Source organism: Drosophila biarmipes, chromosome 3L, assembly GCF_025231255.1.
Source record: "Drosophila biarmipes strain raj3 chromosome 3L, RU_DBia_V1.1, whole genome shotgun sequence".
Classification (NCBI taxonomy): domain Eukaryota; kingdom Metazoa; phylum Arthropoda; class Insecta; order Diptera; family Drosophilidae; genus Drosophila; species Drosophila biarmipes.
This window is the reverse complement of record NC_066613.1, coordinates 23614793-23637766: the sequence shown is the minus strand read 5'-3', so window position 1 is coordinate 23637766 and position 22974 is coordinate 23614793. Positions and strand designations below refer to the sequence as shown.

General features: G+C 42.3%; 3 protein-coding genes across 4 annotated transcripts in view; 1 reads left to right on the top strand and 2 right to left on the bottom strand.

The window, feature by feature from the left end:
* LOC108034941 (uncharacterized) overlaps positions 1 to 22974 on the bottom strand; it is a 46081-nt gene that overhangs the window by 14351 nt on the left and 8756 nt on the right. Inside the window, exons 1-2 of one of the 2 annotated variants that reach the window (XR_007763824.1) lie at positions 16217 to 17044; positions 5134 to 5199 (exon numbers count right to left, since the gene is read on the bottom strand). Coding sequence is in view for 1 of the 2 variants with exons in the window: in XM_044095386.2 (XP_043951321.1) it covers positions 5134 to 5199 (66 nt within the window). In the remaining variant the exon portion in view is untranslated. Of the gene's footprint in view, positions 1 to 5133; positions 5200 to 16216; positions 17045 to 22974 lie in introns of those variants that run through there. The other variant, XM_044095386.2, reaches the window with a different exon arrangement.
* Positions 999 to 1562, top strand: LOC108034381 (uncharacterized). Its single transcript, XM_017109265.1, has one exon. It carries the CDS (start codon positions 999 to 1001, stop codon positions 1560 to 1562), a length of 564 nt encoding a protein of 187 aa, XP_016964754.1.
* Positions 7996 to 10130, bottom strand: LOC108034380 (uncharacterized). Its single transcript, XM_017109264.3, has 2 exons — positions 9999 to 10130; positions 7996 to 9928 (listed from the first exon to the last, which is right to left on the bottom strand). Exons 1-2 carry the CDS (start codon positions 9999 to 10001, stop codon positions 8123 to 8125), a joined length of 1809 nt encoding a protein of 602 aa, XP_016964753.1. The 5' UTR covers positions 10002 to 10130; the 3' UTR covers positions 7996 to 8122.

Below are 22974 nucleotides of genomic sequence, written 5' to 3'. Positions count from 1 at the left end.
ACTACCGATCTCATAGGATGATTCTAAATAATGTAAAAAAAGTTACTTTTCTTTTAAAAAATATTAAAATATCATTAATAAATATTTTTACTAAAAATAAATATACACAACATTTTTTTTCAAATAACTCAACCATATTTTTTTTAAAAAGAACGGGCCTAAGAATCTTTTGTTCTTGATAGTTTCTCTTATAAGATATTAAATAATATTTATCTAAAAAATAGGAACTCTAGCTTGGCATTTCTCGCAGTGCAACATCAAGCAACAAGCTGTAAGCAATAATTAGGCACACGTAACTCTGGACGCGACTGTGGTGCTGCACATGCAAATGTTGCGGCTCCGTGGAGGCTGCAATGCAATCGACACCGACGCCGCCAAAGATAATGATGGACGGGTGGGCCAGGTGGACGTGGGGATGCGGGCGAGCTCCGTAAGTACGCCACATGCGGCCATGGTGCACTGAACCTGATTACCGCATCCATATAAAAGCCCCATCGATTCCAGCCGGCCCACACAGTGTTGAAAGCGAACGCGCGCCACTCGGATTCGGTGGTTGGAGTGGACAAACTAAAGGATTAATTAAAGGACCTGATTAAGCAGCTTAATCAGCGGGAATATAAACGCCCATCTACATCATCGCAATGACCGAAGTGAGTCAACTTAAAGCTGATCGTTAAAAAGAATCTCGGCAATAATATATAATTCAAATTCTCATAAAACTTGGAAAAGTTCTTAAGTAGTGAAGTACTTCAATAAAAAATGTTTGATTGCAATTCGGCGGAATATAAAATTTTATAAAACGCAATAATTGAAAGTGGTCAAATGTCCATTTAAGGCTTTTCCTCAACTTTTAATCAAAAATAATACGACATAACTTTTCAATCTAAATGATCAACTTTAATTTATTCGATTTTGGTAAAATACTCTAAAGCGTTTCAAGATATTTAAGTTAATATCAACTTAGTGTTCCCCTATTAAAAAAGAGCTTTTTAAAAGAAATGGTTAGTTTTAGAACCGAGAGAACAAAACACTTAACCACAAACCATCTCTTAATTCCCCTTAACCAGTTGTCATCACGAAGACCTTCGATGGCTGCCCACATTGTGGCCATAATGCTCCTGCTGATGGCGACGGGAATCCAGGCGCGACGCCTGGGCCACCGGCGCCTCATCATCCACGTGCCGGTCAAGGTGAAGACGCACCACCACACCCACACGGTCTACAAGGTGCTCCATGGATCCCATGGCGGCGGCGGTGGAGGAGGTGTGAAGCAAACTGTGTACAAAGTACTCGGATTCTCCACACACGGCGGTGGTATTGGCAAAGGAGGCGGCGGCGGAGGAGGAGGTGGTGGCCATGGCAGCTATGACTTGGGCGGCATGGGCCACGGCGGCGAAATCACGTACGAGGACATGCACGGATGCGAGAGCGGCAAGGTGATTCCGGCGGCCAGGGACATGATTTTCAATCACTACTCGCGACACGGCGAGAGCGATGGGACTGGCGAGGATTACGCCGAGGAGCTGGACGACTTCGTAGACCTAAGGGATGGCTGGTTGTGAATAAAGAGAGAGAGAAATAGACGTGTGCGCGAAATCCCCACCGATTAATTATAAAATTCCAGGCAGCGGCAGAGATCCCCACTCCACATTTGCACTGCGGAATGGTTGACGAAGCTCGAGGCACTCAACACCGCCGAAATTCCGTGCCCCCGGAATTTGTGTCTTTGTCTTTCGGCTAACAATTCGCATTTGTATTGTTTAATTAGAAATCACCGGGCTGGCGAGGATTGGGTGGGATTTGGTGGGGATTGCTGGGGCTTCGCGGGTCTTCATTGGGGTCGGCGTCCAGAGGCAACGACTTAAGCTTCTCGCAGTCGCGCACTTGAGGAAAACTTGAAGTATTTGCATAGCTCTCTACTCGGGCATGCGGCATATTTTAGTGGACAATTAAAAGAAACGAGTGTCAATGGCTGAATAAAGTGGAAATTGGCAATTTAAAGGTTCGAATGGGATGGCCAGACAAGTTTTGGTTCTTTAATAAGTGAAAGATGCACATAAATCCTGGTTTTAGATTTGATTAATAAGGTTGAAGTGCAAGAGATATTTAAATAAATTAATTCAGTAATTACAGATTAAATTGGTATACATTTTTTAGCACAGAAAATTTTAATAACTCTGGAAAATATCTTTTTCCCAAAATTACACCTTAAAAAGTTAGTTTTTTAACCAAAATAAGAAAAATAATGGTTTGAATAATAAGTTTTATACTTCGTTGAGCTCGTAATGAAATTCCCAATCGATTGGCATTCACATCTGAAAAATTTTATTTTTGACCATTTTTCGCATGAAAAGACAATGCTACCTTGTAAAAAAATGAAAAATTGTGAAAATTTTTAGTTTTTAGAATCGCTCGGAAAATGATTATGCTCAATTGTGTATCTTGTAAGCTGTCCAAAACAGTGAGCCTTTTAGGTTTGTGACCACTTTTGACCAAGTTAAACCAAAAAAGGTGGAGGGAAAATATAAACTTTTCACCAAAAAACTAAGGTCATATTTTTCATCCAAAAATAAACAGTATTTTGGGCGAAACAATAAAAGTAATTGTCCATGAATGGAATAAAATTTCTAATCAATTAGTATTCACACCTAATTTATTTTATTTATGACCATTTTTCGCAAAAAAAAGGCCCTATAAAAAGTGCAAACACTGGTTTACATTTTAAATTGTTAAAGCAAACTTTTTGAGATATACCATATGTGCATTGATTCCAAATTAGTCAGGAAAAGGAATCCAAACACTTCTCGATCAGTAGAGGTTTATAGAACTCGATTCCCATCCATTTTAATCGCCTTTGTAGCGTCCACACTGGAATGGGACTTTAATCCGCCTTCCCCAAACACCCATTGATCAATCAATTTAATCGCTGCCAGGAAGACCAAGCCATCCGAACTGGAGCATCAGATTGGCATCGCTTGGTCGGCGCTTGACATAAGGCAGATGGATCACTGGCCGCCTGCCCGGAAGATGGCGCTGCCCCGGTAAAGATAAACCCATCCCCAAACCGAATCCCATTCCCCATTTTCGGAGGCGAAACAGGTAAATACAGGTGCCGCCGTTCGCTGAGCGCAGAATAATTTGCGTGTAATTGAAGGCGACAGCGCGTCACGGGCCGGGATGATAAATGATTCTGCCCGCTCCAGGAGGAAAACCCGATCCGCGGAGGATCCCATTCCCCACATCCTATAAAGACTCTCGACGGGTGGTCGCCGGTCGCACTTTCGGCTGCTGGCGCCAAACCAACTGGTCGGTCCGAATGGATGGGGGCCATTTAAAGGCATTTAGCCGGTAATGACATTTAAGGCCAGCGATATAAATCGCGCCACAATGGCAACATTGTTGCACCGATGCGAATTAAAGCCGCACACGCACCACTCCGCCACTCCACCAGTCCACCTTCCACAGATGAAGTTGTTGTTCCTGAGCCTCATCTAATCCTCGGGACACGTGGTAAAGGCTCGGAATCAACTGAGCGGCTTAATCATTGAGCCATTAAGTCCTGCACAAGGCAAAAATGTGGAAGCGAAAAGCACCCATGAATCATGATTCATTACACCGCTTCGAATAAATAAAGTGATTACATTGTAGGGGAGAAAATTAATAAAATAAGTCCAAAAATACCTAAAAATTATGGACTCCTTTAAATAATTATCTAAAGCTACTGCCTTGTGAATACTAAAATATATAACGTTATTTTATAAAATCTTTAACCAAATGTGATTAAAAACGAAGATGTATCTAGAGTTTTTCAATTTAGGAACTTTAAGAAATGTATCTTCTAATCATCCCATTTATTCCCAACAGTTTATGGTTTAAGCTTTTGATAAATTTGATATATTTCTGTTAGAAATGTTCTAATCAACCCAGAAAGCTGGCTTTGACCGACAGGCAATTTAAAAACTAGAGCTATTTAATGCCGAAATCCTTTTCGCTCTGTATGAGCCACTGAGCTGCTTATGTCCGCCGATGACGAGCTGAGTCCGCAGAGCTTTGTCCATCAGTGACTGGGCTTTAGCCCCTCCATCTCCATCTCCAGCTTGTCCATCCCCACGCTTATACTCCTCATCCTCATCCACCTCCATGTCTCCATGTCCGTCTTTTTGGACACTGGCTTTATTGGATACGTTAAGCCTCTGCACATATTTGCATCCTGGCTGGGCGAATGGCTGGCGGCAACAAAGCGTAAAACGATTTGGCCAAAACCAAATAGGCAGTGGATCGAGGAGCAGGACAAGTCCGGTGCCCATGTATTTGGAATGGACCTGGACCAAGCTGGACGGGCTATTTGAGTTACCTTTACAATATTTGGCCGCTCTGGGAAATGCCTCCAAATGCTAAATACATTTTGTGTCGTTTGCCGGCATTTGATTTGCTTTTCACTCTCCAGCCTGCGGTCTAAATAAATGTATTGATTTTGCCAAATGGCTTTTCCACAGCCGGCAAAAACCTTCAATCTGTATTTGCACAAGTGTGCAGCATTTCCATTTACTAGCCAAAAACGTGGGTTTTATATGGCAGTGTGCCTTTTTTTATTTTTATTCAATTTCAATTAAATTGTTTTTAATTTTCTGATTTAATACAAATATTGTTTTTGCACACAAAAAATTGGTTGGGTAAAATGGAACAATATAATAATTAAATGGTTGAAACACATCAACGTGTCATTTTGACCAATGAAAAATGTACTCTATCATCTATTTTTTAATGGTAGTTTGTTCTACAACATAATAACCAAAATATAAGTTTTTGAAGTAATTTCCCTCTTTTTATTCCTATACATTTAAGCTGATTTAAGCAGATTTCCAATCAGCCACAGGACATTTAAATTCGCAAAGTCCTATCAACCGACGGACTTTCCCCCTGTGTGTTCATTTCGTAATTGAGGCAATCCTTTCGCCGTCCTTTCACCACTTTCACCCTTTCCCTGCCTTGTTTACCTATCGTCTAGCCTTTGATTTTTCACTTTTCCCGGCCACAATTTTTGGCCATTTTGCTGTTTGCTTAATTGGTTTCATTAGGGAAATATTCGGTTTTCCATTCGGGGCTTAATGCCTGCAACACCCGGCCACTTACCGTCGTCCTTTCTCTTCGCCGGGCGGAGGATGCCAAAAAAACGACGCTCCTGACTCTGAATCGCACCTGAAAATACAGGGAGATTGAAGGGGAAAAGTTAGAAAAAAGTTGCTCCAAAGTACAAACTTTAAGGTGGAAAAGTTTCGAACGGGGGGCAAAAAAGGACCAGGATCCAGTTACACGTGTCGCTGAAGCAAAAACAGCCCGACTAGGCGGCATAATTTCCACAGAGTGACAACTAAATAAATAGAAGAGGGTGTCAGGTGGAAGGGGCAGGTGGCATGTGGCAGGAGGCAAAGTTCCAGCTCGGTGGCAAGGATGCGGGCAGCCACTTCGTCTGAGGCACTAATTTTAACACCATTAATTTGCGAGCAGCAGGAGCAGAAGCAGTCAGGAGCAGAAGCAGAGATAGAACAGAGAATTTTAAATGAAATGGACACAAGTTTTATTGAATTGACTGGCAGCAGGGACAAGGAGCCGCACGATGGGAGAGGAGAGGATCTGGAAGACAAGGAGCCTGTCGGGAAACGGAAACGCATTACTCTGCTCCTTTGAGCGACTGCTCCTGCTCCTGTTCCAGCTTCTGCTCCCACTCCTGCTCTTTTTGTTGTCCGTGTGGCCAGCACTTTGCCCCACACGTTTACACGCAAGTTTAGGGAGTTCAAATGGGTGGTGCACAGAGGAAAATATCCTTATAAAAATGTACTAGATAAAAACTATATATAATCAAACCCCTAAAACCAAAGATTAACTTTCAGAAAAAAAATCGAAAAATGTGAGAATTTTTGAGGAATTTAATTAAGTTAGACTAATACCTGAAGCTTATCATATATGCAATTTTTTTTTCTTTTCTCCATTTTAATATGTTATTTTTTTAACACTTTTAAAGTCTATTTTTCCCCAGTGTAAGTATTGTAGGCGGTGGTCCTGCCTCCAATCAAAAAGAAGCGGCAGCCAACCAGAAGTAGAAGTTTTGGCAAAGTTTTTGATTTCATGATATATTTATGGGCATCCGCTGCTACTTTGGGCCCCAACCAATTCCTTTGAGTAATAAACTCGAGGCCCCCAAAGGCCACTGCAAAGGAAGCGGCTCACAACTTTAACTAGATGTTATTAATTTGGTTTTATTTTCAATCCCTCTGTATTCGGTTTAGTGACTGCTGCTCGGATGTTGCATAATACATGGTAAAAAGTAGGATGATTCAGTGGTTTTTGCGGTCTGTGGCACGTACGAAACCCGCTAACACAGATACCAATCGCTGGGAATTTATTCGAATGCCCTGCGGTTTGGTTCAGGTATTTTCGAAAATTGTATCTGCAATTTTGCGCACCCAAATGAACCGATAAGCCGGGACTAATATCCCGCAAAGGACCCCCATTGTCCACTATCGCAGATGGGAAAGTGGAACTGGTTGAGGGTTTAACTGAGTTTGTTAATGGAAAAAATCGACTCGGACTGGATTCAATTAAATATTAAATAAACGATATCAGCAAACAGCAATTTCCTCCGCTTTCGCCACACCACCCAGAAAACATTGGCGAATCCACCGGTATTGAAGAGAAATGCAAACACAATCGCAAATGCCCGGGAAAACTTTATGAGCCAGCGTAATCCTGGCAATTATGTGCTGCCGTCTCTGTCCCCCATTAACTGCTCTCGCTCTCTCCTTGTACGATGGTCCTGGACAGGAGCAAACATTATCTCCATATTGCATGAAAGTATGAAATGAACCAATGAACTACACATGCAGGGTGCACTGTGAGAAGGAGAAGTAGTTTGATTTGGTTTTAATGCTAAATTTCAAAAGTCCCTTCTAAAGGTGCCTACAAGTATGCAGTACAAAAGAACCCATCAGATAACCTTTATAAAATTATATTGTTGCATACTTTTAGACACCTTTATTGAAGGGAACTCGTTTTTATGGCATAAGTAAAAGAATTAAGGTTATAAATTCTTTGAACATTATGTTTGTAAAAAGAACTTGTTCGGTTCTGTGGAGTTCAATAATGTATAAAAATTAAAATGAATTTTTAAATTAAATTTTATAATTTAAAATTGGTTTGAGTGCACTAGAACGTGTTGCTGCATGGACATTAAATTCAGATGAGAAATGATTTGAACAGGTGCTGCAGTGGCATCAGCAAAAGAAGTCATGAAAAGGAGTGGGGAGGAGGAAATGGAAGTGGGTGGATTGAGAGAGCTTGGCAAAAAGACTAATTATGTATTCATTAAAATGGCAAACGGCAGAGGGATGCATGTGCCCGGGTACGAATGTCTGTGCCGAGCATCTGCATCCTGGGCGTCCGGGGCATCCTTCGACTCCAAATGGCAACGGGATGAAAATACTGCAGCCGAAGGGTTGAAAAAAGGTGAGCAGTCGTGAATGCATTTCGCTGGCATACATATATATGTATTCTTTATAATGGCCCCGGTTTTTGTGTGTGCTTGCGGATCTGTTCTCACATTTTGATTATATCTACCTCGCCTTGATAACCTAATATGGAATGACGAATGTTCGAGCTCTTCCTCCTCCCGACTCCCAACTCCCAGAATGAATGGAATGCCGGGTAATGATTGCTAAATACACACATTTATCATATTTGCACGAGTTTTCTTTGCATTAAGTTGGGAAAGTCTGGTAATGTGTGGGGAGCAGATTGAATTTTTGCGATTGCTGTGCGACTCTGGGGAGAAAACTAGTTGGGAGTTGGTAGATGGGAGCTTTGGGAGAAACTTTATGATTGGGCGTTAAATAAGATGCTTTATATAAACGAAATTAAATAGTATTATGTGGCATCTTAAATAAAATACCACAATTTGTTTAAGGAGAGTATAAACGATATTAGACAGAATAAAATAACTTTTTATAAGTTGGGTATACAATTTACTTTATTTGAATAATAGTTGTGAATATAAATGTGTGCTATATCTTAGTTCTTCCTCAGTTCTTGATGGTTCTTTCGGTCGGTTTGCTCTTCCTCTGGCTTCTCATTTGGAGAAACCACCAAAGATGCCCTTGAAGAAGCGGTAGATGGGTTTCGGGATCTCCACGGCAAAAAGAACAGAGCTCTCCTCCTCCTCCTGGACGACTCCAACTGGTTCAGCCGCCTCGGAGCTCTTACCGCTTCCCGAAGATTGCTTCTCGAACAGCTTCTGCTGCTCGCTTAGATGGCTGAGGATCAGCTGCTGGATGGCCGCCTGCTCCTTCTGAATTTGGCTAAGACCATTGTTGGCCTGAAGCTTAAGAGGCTGGCTCACATGCACATTGGTGGCCTTGATCAGATCCTGGAAACTGATGCTTCCCGAGGATGCCTTTCCGTGGAAGACTTCCGGAGCGGGAACCAAAAGGGGCAGAGCAGCCAGATTTATGGGCAGCACAACATTGCCATCGACCTTTTGGCCATCCTTGGAAACCTGATTGGCCAGAGGATTGGGGATCAGGTAGAAATTGGGCTTCTGGGACTGCTGCTGCTGCTGCTGCTGTTTCTGCTCCTTCTGGCTTGCCTCCGAAAAGGCACGGAACTTTTCAATGTACTCGTATGTCACATTACCAGTTTGATTCTGATACTTGTTAATGTAGAATGGATTCGGGAGGAGCACCAAGCTGAGGCCCACAACCTTGGGGAAGTCCGTGAAGGGATTGGGCAGGAAGGGGAAGGGCTTGCTCTCCTCGTGGACGTGGGTGTGGTAGGTCACATTGCCCGTGGAGTTGGTAGTCTGATTCAGGTTAACATAGACGACTTGTGGCTGCTCCTGTTTCTCGAAGGGATTGGGCAGGAAGGGAAACGGAAATCCGGGCTTCTTCTGGTTGGTATAGTAGTGGGTGTGGTTGTGGACGTGCTCGTTCACATTGGCATTCGCTGTAGAGTTCGCGACGGTAATGAATTCCACCTTTGGATAGGATTGGTACTTGTTGTAGTGATTCTGGTACTGGTTGGAGGAGGACGAGGATCCGTTGACCCATTGCACTTCCGGGTACTTGAAGATCTTGTCCAGGTCCTGAACTGTGAGCTGGGGATACTGGTTTTGGTATTGGCTTTGGCCGGGATGTTCGAACACCAACTGGATCCCGTTGTCGCGACCCTGGACATTAGAAAGTTTATGAGAAGGGATTACTTCTTTTTTGGGAACCTCCTGATTCTTGGGTATCTCATTGGAAGTGGGTTGGGTTTCTGGGATCTTTGCTTCCTGGTTTTCTTGAGCAACTTTTGGTGCAACTTCTACGGGCTTGGCAGCAGAAGAATCTTCCTTAGAGTCAACCAGCTGGGGTTGGCTTCCCTGAGTGTTACCATCTGATTTGGGCAGTTCCTGATCCTTGGGTTTGGGTTGGACTTCTTGATCCTTGGGTATCTCATTGGAAGTGGGTTGGACTTCTTGATCCTTAGATATCTCATTGGAAATGGGTTGAGCCTCTTGGCTTTCTTTGGCGATTTCTGGTGCAAGCTCTATGGGTTTAATGTCTTCAGAGGGAACCACCTTAGAGTCAATGGAGTTAACCTGCTTCTCTTGGCTTTCATGGACAACTTGAGCGTTGATTGAGTTAGCCTCCTGAGGGAGTGCGTCCTGGTTTTCTTTGGTAACTTTTTGTTTTACGGGTTTGATAGTATCAGATATTGGCTTTGCCGGGAGCTCTTGAGGTTGAGTTTCCTGGTTTCCTTTGGGCTCTTCCTGCTTGACCTCTACGGACTTAGTTCCTTCAGCTAAAGAGCCAGTCTCAGGCGTATTATCCTGATCCAAGACTCTTCCCTGAGTGGCTAGTAAAAGACCGAGGAGGACCAGAAGTCGTAAGGAATGCTGAGGGAGAAATAGGAACACCCATATGTAATAGAAGTACTACCCAAAAACTCGCTATTGGTCGACTTACCATGATGAGTGTTTCAGTTGAACTGTGCCTATCCAGAAGATTCCCCAGCTATTTATACTAGCCCTGGACAAAGGTCACCTACCTAACCTAATCTCTGCCGGAAGTGTCCACCCATCGATCAGCCAGTTGTATTTCGACTATCCCATCCACCATTATAGCCCGGGGCACTTTGGGTTCTTTCGCTATTATCGCTGCGATTTGTGTGATTTGTGTTTGGTTCACTTCACTTAAAAAGGCGCCAGTGGCAGGAATATCGGTAAAAATGGAATTGCACTTAAGTTTATATTGTGCCAGTGCTATCTGTTCTGTGCCCCTCCCCTGTCCCCGCTGATTATCCCCGGGTTTATTTGGCTCGTTTTACGTGCAACATGAAAATGCCATTGTTTCCGAGGCGCACAAACGGAAATCTATGACTCGCTTTTCAATGTTTTCGCTCGATGGAAAAATGCATGGGCGAGTGCAAAAGACTGTCGTCTGTGAGGAAAGTGAGTAGCAGCAGGAGCTTAAGGCTAAAGCGGTGGAAGTGGGGCTGGGAAATGGGGGAAAGTGGGTAAAAAGTGGGGGCTGGGCGATGTGTTCGGGTTCTCTGGGTGCAAGTGCACATCAGCTGCATATTCATGGCAAGAGCTTTATCTTCGGAACTTTGTCTCCGCCCCATTTCCCCGGCTTTCCATTGACATGTCGCCAGGTGAGCGATGAGTCCTTCCTACCTGGTCATTGACATGACAAGTGAAAAGGGGATGGGAATGAGGAAATTCTAGGTGGACGGAGCAGGAGACAGATTCATTCATCTCCTGCTGGGCTTTGTAATTGAATTGCCCGATGCATGGCTCGGATTTTTGGCATACTCCGATTTGATTGAAGGTTTTTGTCGTTGACAGAGCTCCCACTGATTTGAATCGATTTCCGAGTTGGTCAGACCGGGAAAATAACAAGGTGAATAAAGGCCAAACAAGGAAATTGAATACTTACAATACAATTAAATAATGTGGGGAATAATATTAAAAAGACATGTTAGGAAAATCAAAAGCTAAGGACTAACTTATACGTTTACTTCTTTGGAAATCTCATCCTTAATCAGATTAAATCTTGGGAAGTTAATCAGGAAAGGTGAGATATCCATTTCTTTATTGATTATATTGTCTTTTGGTTATATAAAATAGAGAAAGATTTATTTATATGTAAATATACATAAAAAGCTCCTGAAATAACCCAGTACAGTCCAACTAATCAGGAACTTTTACCCGAATTCCCCTTAATTTATTTTCCGCCCAGGTTTTCTTTCCAGCTCATTTTTATTAGCCCAGCTTCATTCATGCATAATTTACACCTGAAAATACAATCAAGCTGCAATTATTTTCTTGTTCTGACAATGGAAAGTGTGGCTGTTTCCTCAATGGGATTTTCTTTTCCATTTCCCTTCGAAAGGAAACTAAAATCTAAGCACTCGAAATGAACAAAGAACTGAGGTTCACAACTATTCCAATCCGAAGCAACCTGAAGTTAAAGCTGAAAAGTAAAATAAGGCTAAAGATGCTGCTGGGCCAAGAAATTGTTTTGCACAGCGGCAGATGAGCTGTTGAAATTGCAAGTGCGGCACATGCTCAATTTTTCATGAGCCTCCCACTAGTCAATTTCAGTGTTTCTGCTGGTGGGGTTATGCCAAATCGACTCGACGTGCGTTTACCCTTCAACATGGAGTTAACCACATGTTAGTTCGTATCAAAAACTAAAGTAAGTACATCTTATCCCACACAAAATACCTTTGCCGTTCGTATTAAAAGAATACTACATGTAATTTAATATAAAATAAAAAGACAGTAACTCCTAATATTTTTTGATTTTTAAAAACTATTAAACTTTATTATTCATTCCCAACGTATTGTATCGAATATCTAGCTAATATACCCAGAGCACCCCCTCCACAATGAACTCCTCCAGCAGCTGAAGACGTTGAAACTAAGGCGAAGGAATTCGCTGAGCCGCAACCCACACAAGCTGGGCCCCGAAATCGCCACTTTGGATGCAAGAGGAGCAGCAGTGGGCAGAGGAGTCGGGGTGGGGGTGAAGGGTGTAGGTGCTAGGAAGGGGGATCTGTGAAAAGGCGAAATTAGCAGGCAGTTCCCTCGGCAGTTCCATGGGCATCCATCGCATCGTGGCCAGACAATGAGGCGAGCCGCGGCCCTTGACTCGGCCAAGTCCCAGCCTGCAAGCTCCCAAGACCCCGGATCCGAAGGCACACGAAAATAATAAGGAATGAATGTAAATAAATGGTGCTAGGGTAATGGCAACGAATGGACGACAAAAACAGAAAGCCCCAGAGATGTGGGGAATTCAGAAGAAGGGGGCCAGAAGACGACGCCCAAGGCCAAGGCAGCATCATCATCATGGTCAGTGAGATAAGCCCGGACCTGGGTCGGTGTGCCAGTCGCAGTTGCAGTTGCAGGAGGGGTACGTACTACGTAGCACGGCAGCCGACCACAGTCCAGGGAAAGTTCATAGTAACCGAGTAAATTGACAAGCATTTTTAAAGTATGGTCGAAGTACCTTCATTTTCCTTTGGTTTCACAAGCTTAAAGAAAGTTATGAAATTTAAAAATATATATAAAGGACATTTGATGATATTACTTTGTAAAGCTCCTCTTGTTCTTATAAGGAGAAAAGTTCTGAACTATCTTATGGTATAACCAAAAATATAGGGGTCTAAAAGTATAAACTAACATCTGAATTTTTTCCGCACATAATATTGTTTCATACTTTTGGACCTCTTTGGAAATTATTTGAAAACAATAATCTTTTGTTTAATAATATTCTGTTCAATATTGATTCCACATATTCAATGCTCCTTCAGCCACTCCTATTTTCAGGGCCCCTGCTGTGCCGCCGGAGATTCTTCTGGCTGAGTTCCTCGGCTCTTTTCTCCTGTATCTTTTCCTTTTTTTGGGCCGAACTCTTTCATTTTGGGTGTGTGCAGTGCAGCGGCGATAAGATCAACGTGTGAGCCCTCTCCCAGCGCTGTGGCATCTGCAGCAGGTGTTTCGCTTTCAGGTGCTGCCACACAATATGGGTAACAAGTTGCACCATCCTGGCCAAGTTTATCGCCACATAATTCACACGTAGCCCTCCGCCGGGGAGGCCACCACATCCACATCAGAATTGATTGACTCTCGCTGGGGAGTGGGAGTAGAACTGGGAGTGGGAAAATGGAAAAATCAAATAGCCCGGAGCGGGAGGAGCAGGATCGAATCCACCTGCAGTACAACACTCAGCCAGGACCACGCTCCACTGGGCAAATATGGCAGGCGACACAAAGAGCTGGCACATCCCAGTAGTCCATCGCCCCAGTATCCCAAAACATCCCACATTCATCACATCCACATGCCGGTGCCATCAAGATCTGGCCATCATCGCCCATTCTCGTTCTCGTCCTCGTCCTCCCTTAGAATTCAAAACATTTCAGACAAATTGGCGTTGCTCTTTGAGCCCCAATGTGTGACAAAATGGAAGGCAAACAGACCGTACTGGACCCGGAGCCCCATCATCCGCCAAACTCCGAGCTGCCTGCTCCATCCTCCTACTGGACAATGCAGGAGTGCGCCCGCCCTTGTTTAATTTATGCCAAAACATTTCTGAAGCGACGTTGACGACGTCATTTAGTTTGGACCGGCTCACATCGGCCCACAGCAGTTAGCCCTGTTCCCGCCAGATCCCAGCAGATCTGGCCTGGGATTGAGGTGTCACTTGATATGCAATAAATAAGCTGCTGGGAAAAGTGTTAACGAGCCTGCCGGGGCAGGAGGTGGCCATAGGTGGTGCACTGGGGGAAAGGGGAAACTTTAAAGTTATTGAAGGGTCTCTTATAAAAGTGTTCTGGCGGATTAATCACTCACAGAATTACTTTAAAGTATCTAGTTCCTTACTTCATCTAGACTATATTTTTACCAATATTTGTATTACTTTTTATTTAAAAAAAGAGCTACATTTTATATCTTGTTAATAAAATTACTTGTACTTTGGAAATATTGTTTTTGCCCAGTGAGATGCCCACCTCTTGTTTTCGCTCAGTGCATGGGGGAAGCCTCCGACGAGGGCCTTTGGACTCCGGAGAGAGCTACTTTTGTGCTGTCTGTTTTTCCAGCAGCTTGCAACGCCTTGGCGCCACAAAATGAACGCCATTCATGGGGCAACGTGCAACGACAAGAATGTGACCCATTTTTAGCACCAGTAGCCATTCTCACCTCCCCAGCCCCATCCCCAGCCCCAGACCCAGAAGAAAACCCCACTGAGTATGCTGTTGTTTGTCTAAATGTTTGCCCATATATGGTACAGCCAGCTATATAAATATGTGAACAGCTTTTAGCACCTTGCCCCCGCACTCGAGTGGAGTTCTCAAGTGGTCGGGGCGACGGTTGAACGTGTCCCATTCCCAGTCGACAGCCCGCAGCTCCCAGTTCCCAGTTCCCAGTGGCAACCAGTGGCAGATCCCCCGGAGAATCACCCGGAGCACGTGCGTCCGCCAGACAATGGGAGCTTAAGAAACAACTCCTCTCGACCCGTCAGCTAATGAGGGAATGGGAACTCCGGTTACTACTGCACTGTTTCTTTTTCAATAATAATTCCCTTCGGGTTCGAGCAGCAGGCGATATTTTATTTATTTCTTATTCGCCGCTTCACCGTTGAGGCACAGGGAATAACTTGGGATCGCTTTAAAGTTTTATATCTATATAAAGATTTTGTAACAGAAAAATGTAGGTATAAGAATTTATCTGAAGCCTACAAATCAACGCATACTAAAACCCACTAGAGCCACATAATTCACAATTCCTACCATACTACGAGTATATTAATTTACTAAAGTTTTTTATAGATGTAATATATATACTCATAAGTTATATCGATATTTTTCTGCGTGCTCTACCCAAGGCGGGGCCATTTTCAATTAAGCAAAATTAAAAATTTATTACGAGCCACGACCGAAAGAAAACAAAGGATCAGGAACAGGAACAGCGGCACAGGCCAAGGGAGAAAAGCAAATTGCAGAGTAACTTGGGGTAAAAGAGATGTTTATGTTTTCATTAAAAAACGTAGAAACCGAACCAGGATGGTATGGTGTGGTACGGGATGAGAGCCCGGTGCGTCGGTGGATGATTGGACCCAGAGGCATCATCGCCCGCGTCCGTTATCCTTTAGCCTTTCGTTTTATTTGCGCTGAAGTTTTAATCATTGAAGTGACATTGACGGCGAGTGGAAAAGTGGTGGCGTCGCTTTTTTATTCGCCACTGTGCCAAACGGAAATTTCAGTCAGATGGCCAACCAAATATTTATGGGTTTTAAGTGATTATTGAATTTGATAGGCGGTCGCCAAACGGAAAACTTTCATCTCGCTCGGCCAGAAGGATATTAAAAAAGTTTTCCATAACGCTCCAAAAAAGTTTGAATGGCACGCAAATAAACGGGTTGATAAATAGAATTTTGATGGGGTGCTTGATTAATGGCGATAAAGTTAACTGGCGGATATCTGAACAGAGGGTTGTTAAAAATTATTTATTGGATAACTTGACGATTTCTGCGAATTTGTTTATTGGTAGTAATATTACTGTCATTGTAAATTAAGCAGTTAAGTAGTAAAGGAAAATAAATCTACTTAACAAAAAATTGCAAAATCGAAAGACCTTTGAATGCAATACTCCAAAAATGATCAATTTTATCATTTATAACTTGGATTATTATAAGGATTTCTACTGAAACGCAATCGCAAGGTTCTTAAAAAATTTTTATCATTTTTTAAAAACTCTTCAAGATAAAGTTTTCAAATGTTTAAGTTTATATCAAATAACTATTAAATGATATCTTCGAAGATTGGTTAATATTATTAACCATTATAAGATTTGGCATACTTTCAATTATAAGGATTCCCCTATAAAACACAAGGTCCTTAAGACTCCCTTTAATCATTTTAAAATTTCCCACTGTTGTAAAAGGTACCTTCAAAATAAAAATACTTTTAAATGGCATACTCCAAGATTGATCAATACTATGAAAAAGGTCACTGATATTTGGTGTTCTTTAATGTTTAAGCATAAATTAGGTCCCTAAGAGGGCCTTAAATCAGTTGATAACCTCCAAAAAACTTTGCAAATTAGAGTATGCTTTCCCAGTCTGCAAATGTACCATCATAATTTGCAAGTTATCTCGTTAACACAATTCAATTAACTAACCTTTCTCAACAGTCTTCGGGCTGGCAGCTCCTCCCCTTATCCTCTTATTCCCTTTGTAATCTGCGTCCTCTTTCCGCCTACTTCTCTCCTCCCACTCCTCGTGCAACTGTTGCCGTTATATTTCAATTAGCATAGCGCAACGAACATTTATGCGGCGATAAGTTTTCTTCAATTAAAACTTTGGCACACAGACACGCCTCACAAAAACACACAAACACACACACACAAACACTGTAGCACTGGCACCGGCACACACATGCAAATTACCGAAACTTTGGCATAAATTTTAATTAATATGATTTTGAGGGGCTTTGTTACTTTGCTTCACTCTGCGACTACTACTTCATGAAATGTGCAGTGCATTTTCGCAGCGAGTAAATATAATTCGAGGCGCCACTAATAACACACTTCCGGTTCCCGTTAACGGTTTGTTTTCTTTCCCTCCTTCTGGCTAGGGCTTCTCAACAATGGCGGTGTGACGACTTCCGCACTCACACACTCACACACACACATGGAGCCCACGGTAAAAGTAAAAAATACGCTACGTTCTGGCTTATTTGTTTGTGTTTTATTTGTTGCACGTTCTTCTTTTTTGTTTGTTTGTTGGCTTAGTGGTTAATGCTTTATTCTTTATACTTTCTACTTCTGTTGCTACTCTCTTTGCTGGCACCTTTTTTTTATGGTACGCCTTCGAGGTTCAACGGACTGTTCGGGATCGTGGTTCTATATGGCAGCTATAGTCGTAGGACCCCGCTGAGCTGAGCTTCGTGGCCCGCTTTGGCCGGCTTTTGCGACACTCGACTACTCGGACCAACCGACTCCAACGGACGGCAGTTGCAGACTGAGCCGCGCGAAAAAAGTTTTTGCAAACTGTTGAAAAATCGCACGGAAAATGTGCGAACCGAAGGCCGAAGAGCCGAAGTCGAAGCCGAGCTTCGGCTCCAAATGTTGCCAGCAACAGCATCCCGCAACAAATGCCGCATGCCAGCAGCAACAACAACGTGCGCATGTGAAAATGTTGCTTGCTTTGTATTTGTTGTTGCTTTCATACTCTTTAGGAAAGGTGCTTAACTCTTTAAACCATAGAGAATACTTTTTATCGCAAGAGTATCTAGTAACTACTATGAAAATATATTTGTAAAATGATATTGAATCCTTGTTTTAGTTGAAGCAGATCTTGAAATGTATTCTTTAGTCAACCCAAATATATTTGTTCTTAGCTCAAACAGATCTCAACCGTTAGGATCTATTATACATTTACATTTCAAATACATAACAAATGGTTAATACTAGATATGCCACAAAGAATAAAAAATCTATAAATGGTAGAAAGATGTTATAGTTTGTTTAAAATTATATAATAGTAAAAATATTAAAAAAAATGTATTCAGTAGAAAAATATTTAAAATTTAACTTTTAACTATCGAACTTTCGAAAAAATCAATATTTAAATTTGTTAAATTTTATGATATTTTATAATAGTGAATACTTGTATACCCTGTGGTAAGCTATATGTATGTAGTTTTTGTTAGGGAACCCGAGCTTCGCTCTTCGAAACCCTTAATCCCATCTGGTTTTTTTTGCTGGTTTTTCGTTTTAGGCGGGAAAATATGTGTGTTTCTGCTGTTTTTATTGTGGCCAGCAGCCAGCTTGTTGTCTCATTTTGTTGTAGTTGTTGCTGTGGCTGCAACCAGCCATGTAGCAGTGATTATTTTGTCAATTGCAGTGACACAAAGGCATCTATCTCTAATGCCAAGCCCCTTTTTGCCCCTCTCGTCTGTTTAGAGCGATTATTTCGATGTTGTCTTTGTTATTTGGTAGCTAAAGATAGAGACAGAGGGGCAAGGGGGGCTGGGGGATGGCTTACAAAGCGGGCTTAAGTAGTTGCGGATTGTTAAGAGAGCTTTGAGGGCATTCAATTGATTCCCATGAATGGCAAAGAGTATTCGCGACGACATCAAAGTGCTCCACTCGAATGATTCACTCGCCCCTAATGGATATCTATCCATCTTTATGTGTGCATGTACATGAATCTGTGTAATTTACTTAGCTGATTAGAGGATAAGCGGATTATGCAAATGATGGTCACTCCATAAACACAGTTCTGCACGGAAAGGGAGTCGGAAAAACAAAACAAGTTCCAGCTGCACAGAGCCTGCCAAATGAATTTTTAATACTGCACACGCATATTTTATTCAAAATCAATTAAAATAGTTTCCAAAAAGAATGTAAAGAGATTTTCCATTTCAGACAATGGAAGGCATTAAATGTTTTCCGACCGCAGAACATGCAACATGCGGTGACTTGTGTGTAACCAACTAAAAACTATTTTATTGTATTCAGTGGCAGTTGTTTTTAAAAGGATTTTCACCCCCGATGTAAGATGCGAAAATAAATGCGGGTCCAGAAACAATAAACCAAATTGCATGTGATATTTTAATTGGGTAAACATTAGGGTTTAATAAAGCAAACCAAACTAGTCAGCAAAACAATGAAAAATGAATAGTGTTTAAGATAACAATAATGAATGTTATCAATTAATAATATTTATGGCTGGGACAAATGATTATTAGCAGTATAGCAATATTGTTTTGATTATTGTTTAAGCATTAATTATTTTGTTAAGTGCCAAGAACACATATATAAAAAGTATTCATTAATTTATTAATTGATATCGGAGATCAGGCAGAATATATTAATCCTGCTCAAGGTATTCAATTTAATGGCAACCTAATGACTGCCAAATTATAATCCAAACACACCCCATCAAAGGGCCATGCAGCCATTAAAGACCATTTTCTGAGCTGAAAGAGGGAAAACGACAGTTTATAAATTGAAATGCCGGCCACAAAACGGAGCCAGCAATCGGTTTCCATTTCCGGGTAAGGTTAAATGAAACGAAATCAAATGGAGTAAAGGGAAATAAAATCAGGCAACTGTAGCCGCTGCTCCTGACGAAATTAACGAAAATCATTTCAACAGCTCCTGGCTGCCGGCTCAAAAGGCTACTCCCTACGCCCCCTGCCAAGGAAATCAAGGAGTCCTGGAATCCAGGATTCCGCCCAGCCAGCATCCATAGAAATGCTGGTAATTAAGTGGAAAAATGTTTAAAAATAAAAACGAATGGGGAAAACATGAGAAATAAAACGAAACACAACAAATTAAAATGGAATTTAAGCAGCAACGAAAGGAGCAGCCAGTCAGGAGCAAACGCAGCACCCCGAAACCGGGACAAATGCAAACAAGTTCCAGCCCAAGGAGTGACTGAAAGCATTTCCGGCTTGGCCAGGCCAAGGAAAACCCAAGGAACCCAGGGAACCCCAGGAATGCCCCGAAAGTATGCTAAGGAAGTACCCCCGCCAAATATTGCCACGCCCAACGCACTGAGAGAAAACACGTAACCTAATTCACATATCCGGTTTACCTGTTTAAGTAAGTTATCTTTATTGCATTTACTTTTGTAGTATACTAAGAGAACTGTTCTAAAACCATTTAAAATGAGTCTAAAGACTCCATAATAATCTCATAGAACCGAGTAATATCTTCTATCTATCAATCTATAAATGTATAAGCTTGCAGATAGATAAAACATTTCACTTTGCAATTCAGTCTCAAACTGTATATGTATGCTCAAATGTTAGGAAGATCATAGTTTTAATTAAATTAAAATGGTTAGGGATTTTTCTAAATTTTCCTGTGTAAGCCAGGCGAAGGACAACAACAAATTCGACAAAAGGAATAGCAGCAACAACGAGTCAGAACAAATTTCTTTATAATATACAAAGGAAATGCCAGGCTGAGGGGGCCAAAGCGAGCAGACAAGCCGGCAGAAAGGAGAAAGCGGCCGGGTGAAAGGGGAAATGGGGAGCGTTTCGCCAAAGAAAGCGTAGTCCAAATGTGACACAAACATGTGTATGCTCAGCTGGTGCCTTGGCAACAACAAAAGGAGCAACCAAAGGATTACCAAGGGTTCGCAGCGCGGAGGAGCGTTTCCACAAGGCAAAAAGGATGCCGAGCGACTTACGTGCGTTAATAATACGCATACGACACGTTGTACGCGGCAAAGGCAAACTCTGCAAGTGACTCCGGCCATACATCATAACGTTGCCCGGAGTAACGTCAACACAGAGGGTGGAAAGTGGGTGGTAGGTGGGTCAGTGGGCGGTGGGCGAACCGACCTTGATTACGTTTGCAGCCTCACTGACTTTCCACCAAAGGAAACGCAGGTCCTTGGCAAACGCATAAAATGTATTTAACACACAATTTATGTCTGCACGAGGCGCTCAAATTTACAGCCCGCAGGCAAGTCTCTGGCGGAAAGTTTATTTTATTAGAGCAGGAGTTTCGTGAGCAGGAGCATCCTGCCAGGACTTTCAGGACTCCCAGGATCCCCCCTCCGCGGCCGCTTTGTTTGCCAGCCATTTGTTCTACACATAAATTGGCCCGCGGGGCCATCAAGCAAAAATCATATGTTTTATACATGGCCAAAGTTCGCTCATGTGAGGCAATAAGCAAAAAAGTTTAATAGACTCTGACTTTAATATTTCAGTCTCCGATTTTTGCCCTTTTCTCGCTGCGACGAGAACAAAAAGTTTTTATTTTGATTTTATGACTCTGATGTCGTCTCTTCTTTTTGTGTGCAATTTTTAAGGATTGTAAGCCAAAGTTGACATGGCAAAAACCAAAAAAAAAAAGGGAGAGAAAGTTTTATAAAGGCGAACTTTGAGCCCTGGCAGAGGGAATATTATGATGGAAAATGAGTGACTCTGCAAATAAAAATGCAATGATTTAATACCCAGTTTCAAAGTCATAAAGGCTAACTATATTGCGGCTTATTGCTAACGGGTGCAATGAATTTAATGTATGTTTTACTGCTGTTGGTTTAATTTCTTAGTTAGTGTCTCCATTAAAAACTATTAAATTCCAGTCTGAAATTAAATAAATTGCAGTTATGTCGACACATGAGGAACAGAGGTTAAAAGCATTCCCAAGCTGTAAAAAAACAACTTCACAAAACCCCACAGACAGCTTAAAAAGCCGAAAGTACAGAAATCTGCTGCTCACATGTGACTTTTTACCCACGCAGGACAACAAAACCCAATGAAAATAAAAGGGAAAACTTTTAATTTTCCGCAAAATGCTTTGGCGGAACCTTTTCTTAACAAGAACTTTTCATTTTTAATTAAATGGCAGACCAAGCTCCGAACTATAAAGTTATGGAGCAGGAAGACCAGGGGGTCCAACAGACAAGTTCTGCGGTCGGAGATTCTCAGGGCTGGAGAATCCCAGAGATCCCAGCTGCCAGTTCCCAATTCCCGACCCGCCTCCCGCAATAAAGCTCAATTAGTTAAAGGCAAGCGCGCGCTGCTTAATCAAAGCGCTACAAAATCCAAAAGTCAGAGCGCGGTCCACAAATCGTGCATTATTATTTGTTTGTTTGGGCTGCTTATCAGCTGGGGCCCGAAACCAAGATCGTAATTCCCAGTCACTCAGTGGGGCACAGTGGAAATGGTTGCTGGGGAATTACTATTAGGTATAACATAAGGAAAATTATAACGTTAGAAAACCTCTGAAGCTTGCAAATCACTCCTAATGGTCTCTAAAAGTATGCAACAAAATATTTTTAAGAGATACATTTTGTACTGCATACTTTTAGGCAACCGTAAAAGTGATTTCAACCAAATCTCATATAACATTTAGAAAAATAGAATTTTTATTTTCAAATTAAATGCCACTTATGTGTAACAAACTGAAAAAATAATATTGTTTTCATTCCTAAAACCCCACTGTGCCCAGCCAGTTTCGGGCGTAGCGGCAATTGCAGTCACGCATCTCCCGAGTGCGCTATTATATTCTCACCTTATGATGACTGACTGCGAGGCTGCAAAACGCGAACCCAAACTGGGATTGAAGTGAAGTGCTAGGGTCTCGGGAGGGAGGTTTTGGAGAATTCGGAGGGGTTTGGAGAGGTTTTCGGGAACCGGGCGAGGCAATTGAAAAGCCGCAAACAATAATTGCAGTTACCTAAGCTGAAGCCCAAAAACCGCAGCAATTTTTGTGTGCTGCCCCTGAAAACGGCCAAGGGAATGCGGCTCATCCTGTTCTAAGAGAGGGGTTAAGAAGGGGTTACGAAGCGGTTCCGGAGGGGTTCCGGAGGGTTCGCGAACGCGAATTAGGCAAATTGTCTGCAATTTCGCGATTCTTGTGCTTTTCCCTTTGCCTTCCGATCAGCCGTGGCCATCGATTGTCTTTGCTTAAATGTTCGTGTTGGGGAAACTGTGTTAAGACTCGCTTCTTGTGCCGGTTTTCATAATTCCGACAGGCCCTGGCCGTTCCTCCCCTCCCGAAAAACCCAACTTGGATACTTGGAGTTCACGGGTTCAGCGGGTTTGCGCTTGTGTGTCATCTTTCCTTTTCTCCCTGATCCGTTTCTATGCAGTTTGGCCTGCAGCCATTTTTTAGTTGTCGAGGACGACACCCACAACGGCCCTCTTTAACCCGCCCGTGTGCCTTAACCCGCTGCTGACTGAAGCACCTTCATTAACATACCAACTTGGTATTACCAACTGCAAGGGGAAGAGAGCGGAAGGGAAGCAGGGTCGTAGTTGGGAAAGCTTTGAGGGGGATGAGACAAAATTAAAAATCAACCAATCAATTACAAAAAATGTATTTATATTAAAAAATTCAACTTAAAAATTAACTTAAGTACTTTCTTTCTGACGTTCAGGATACCTCCCTGTCCACGCCCCTGGACGGCT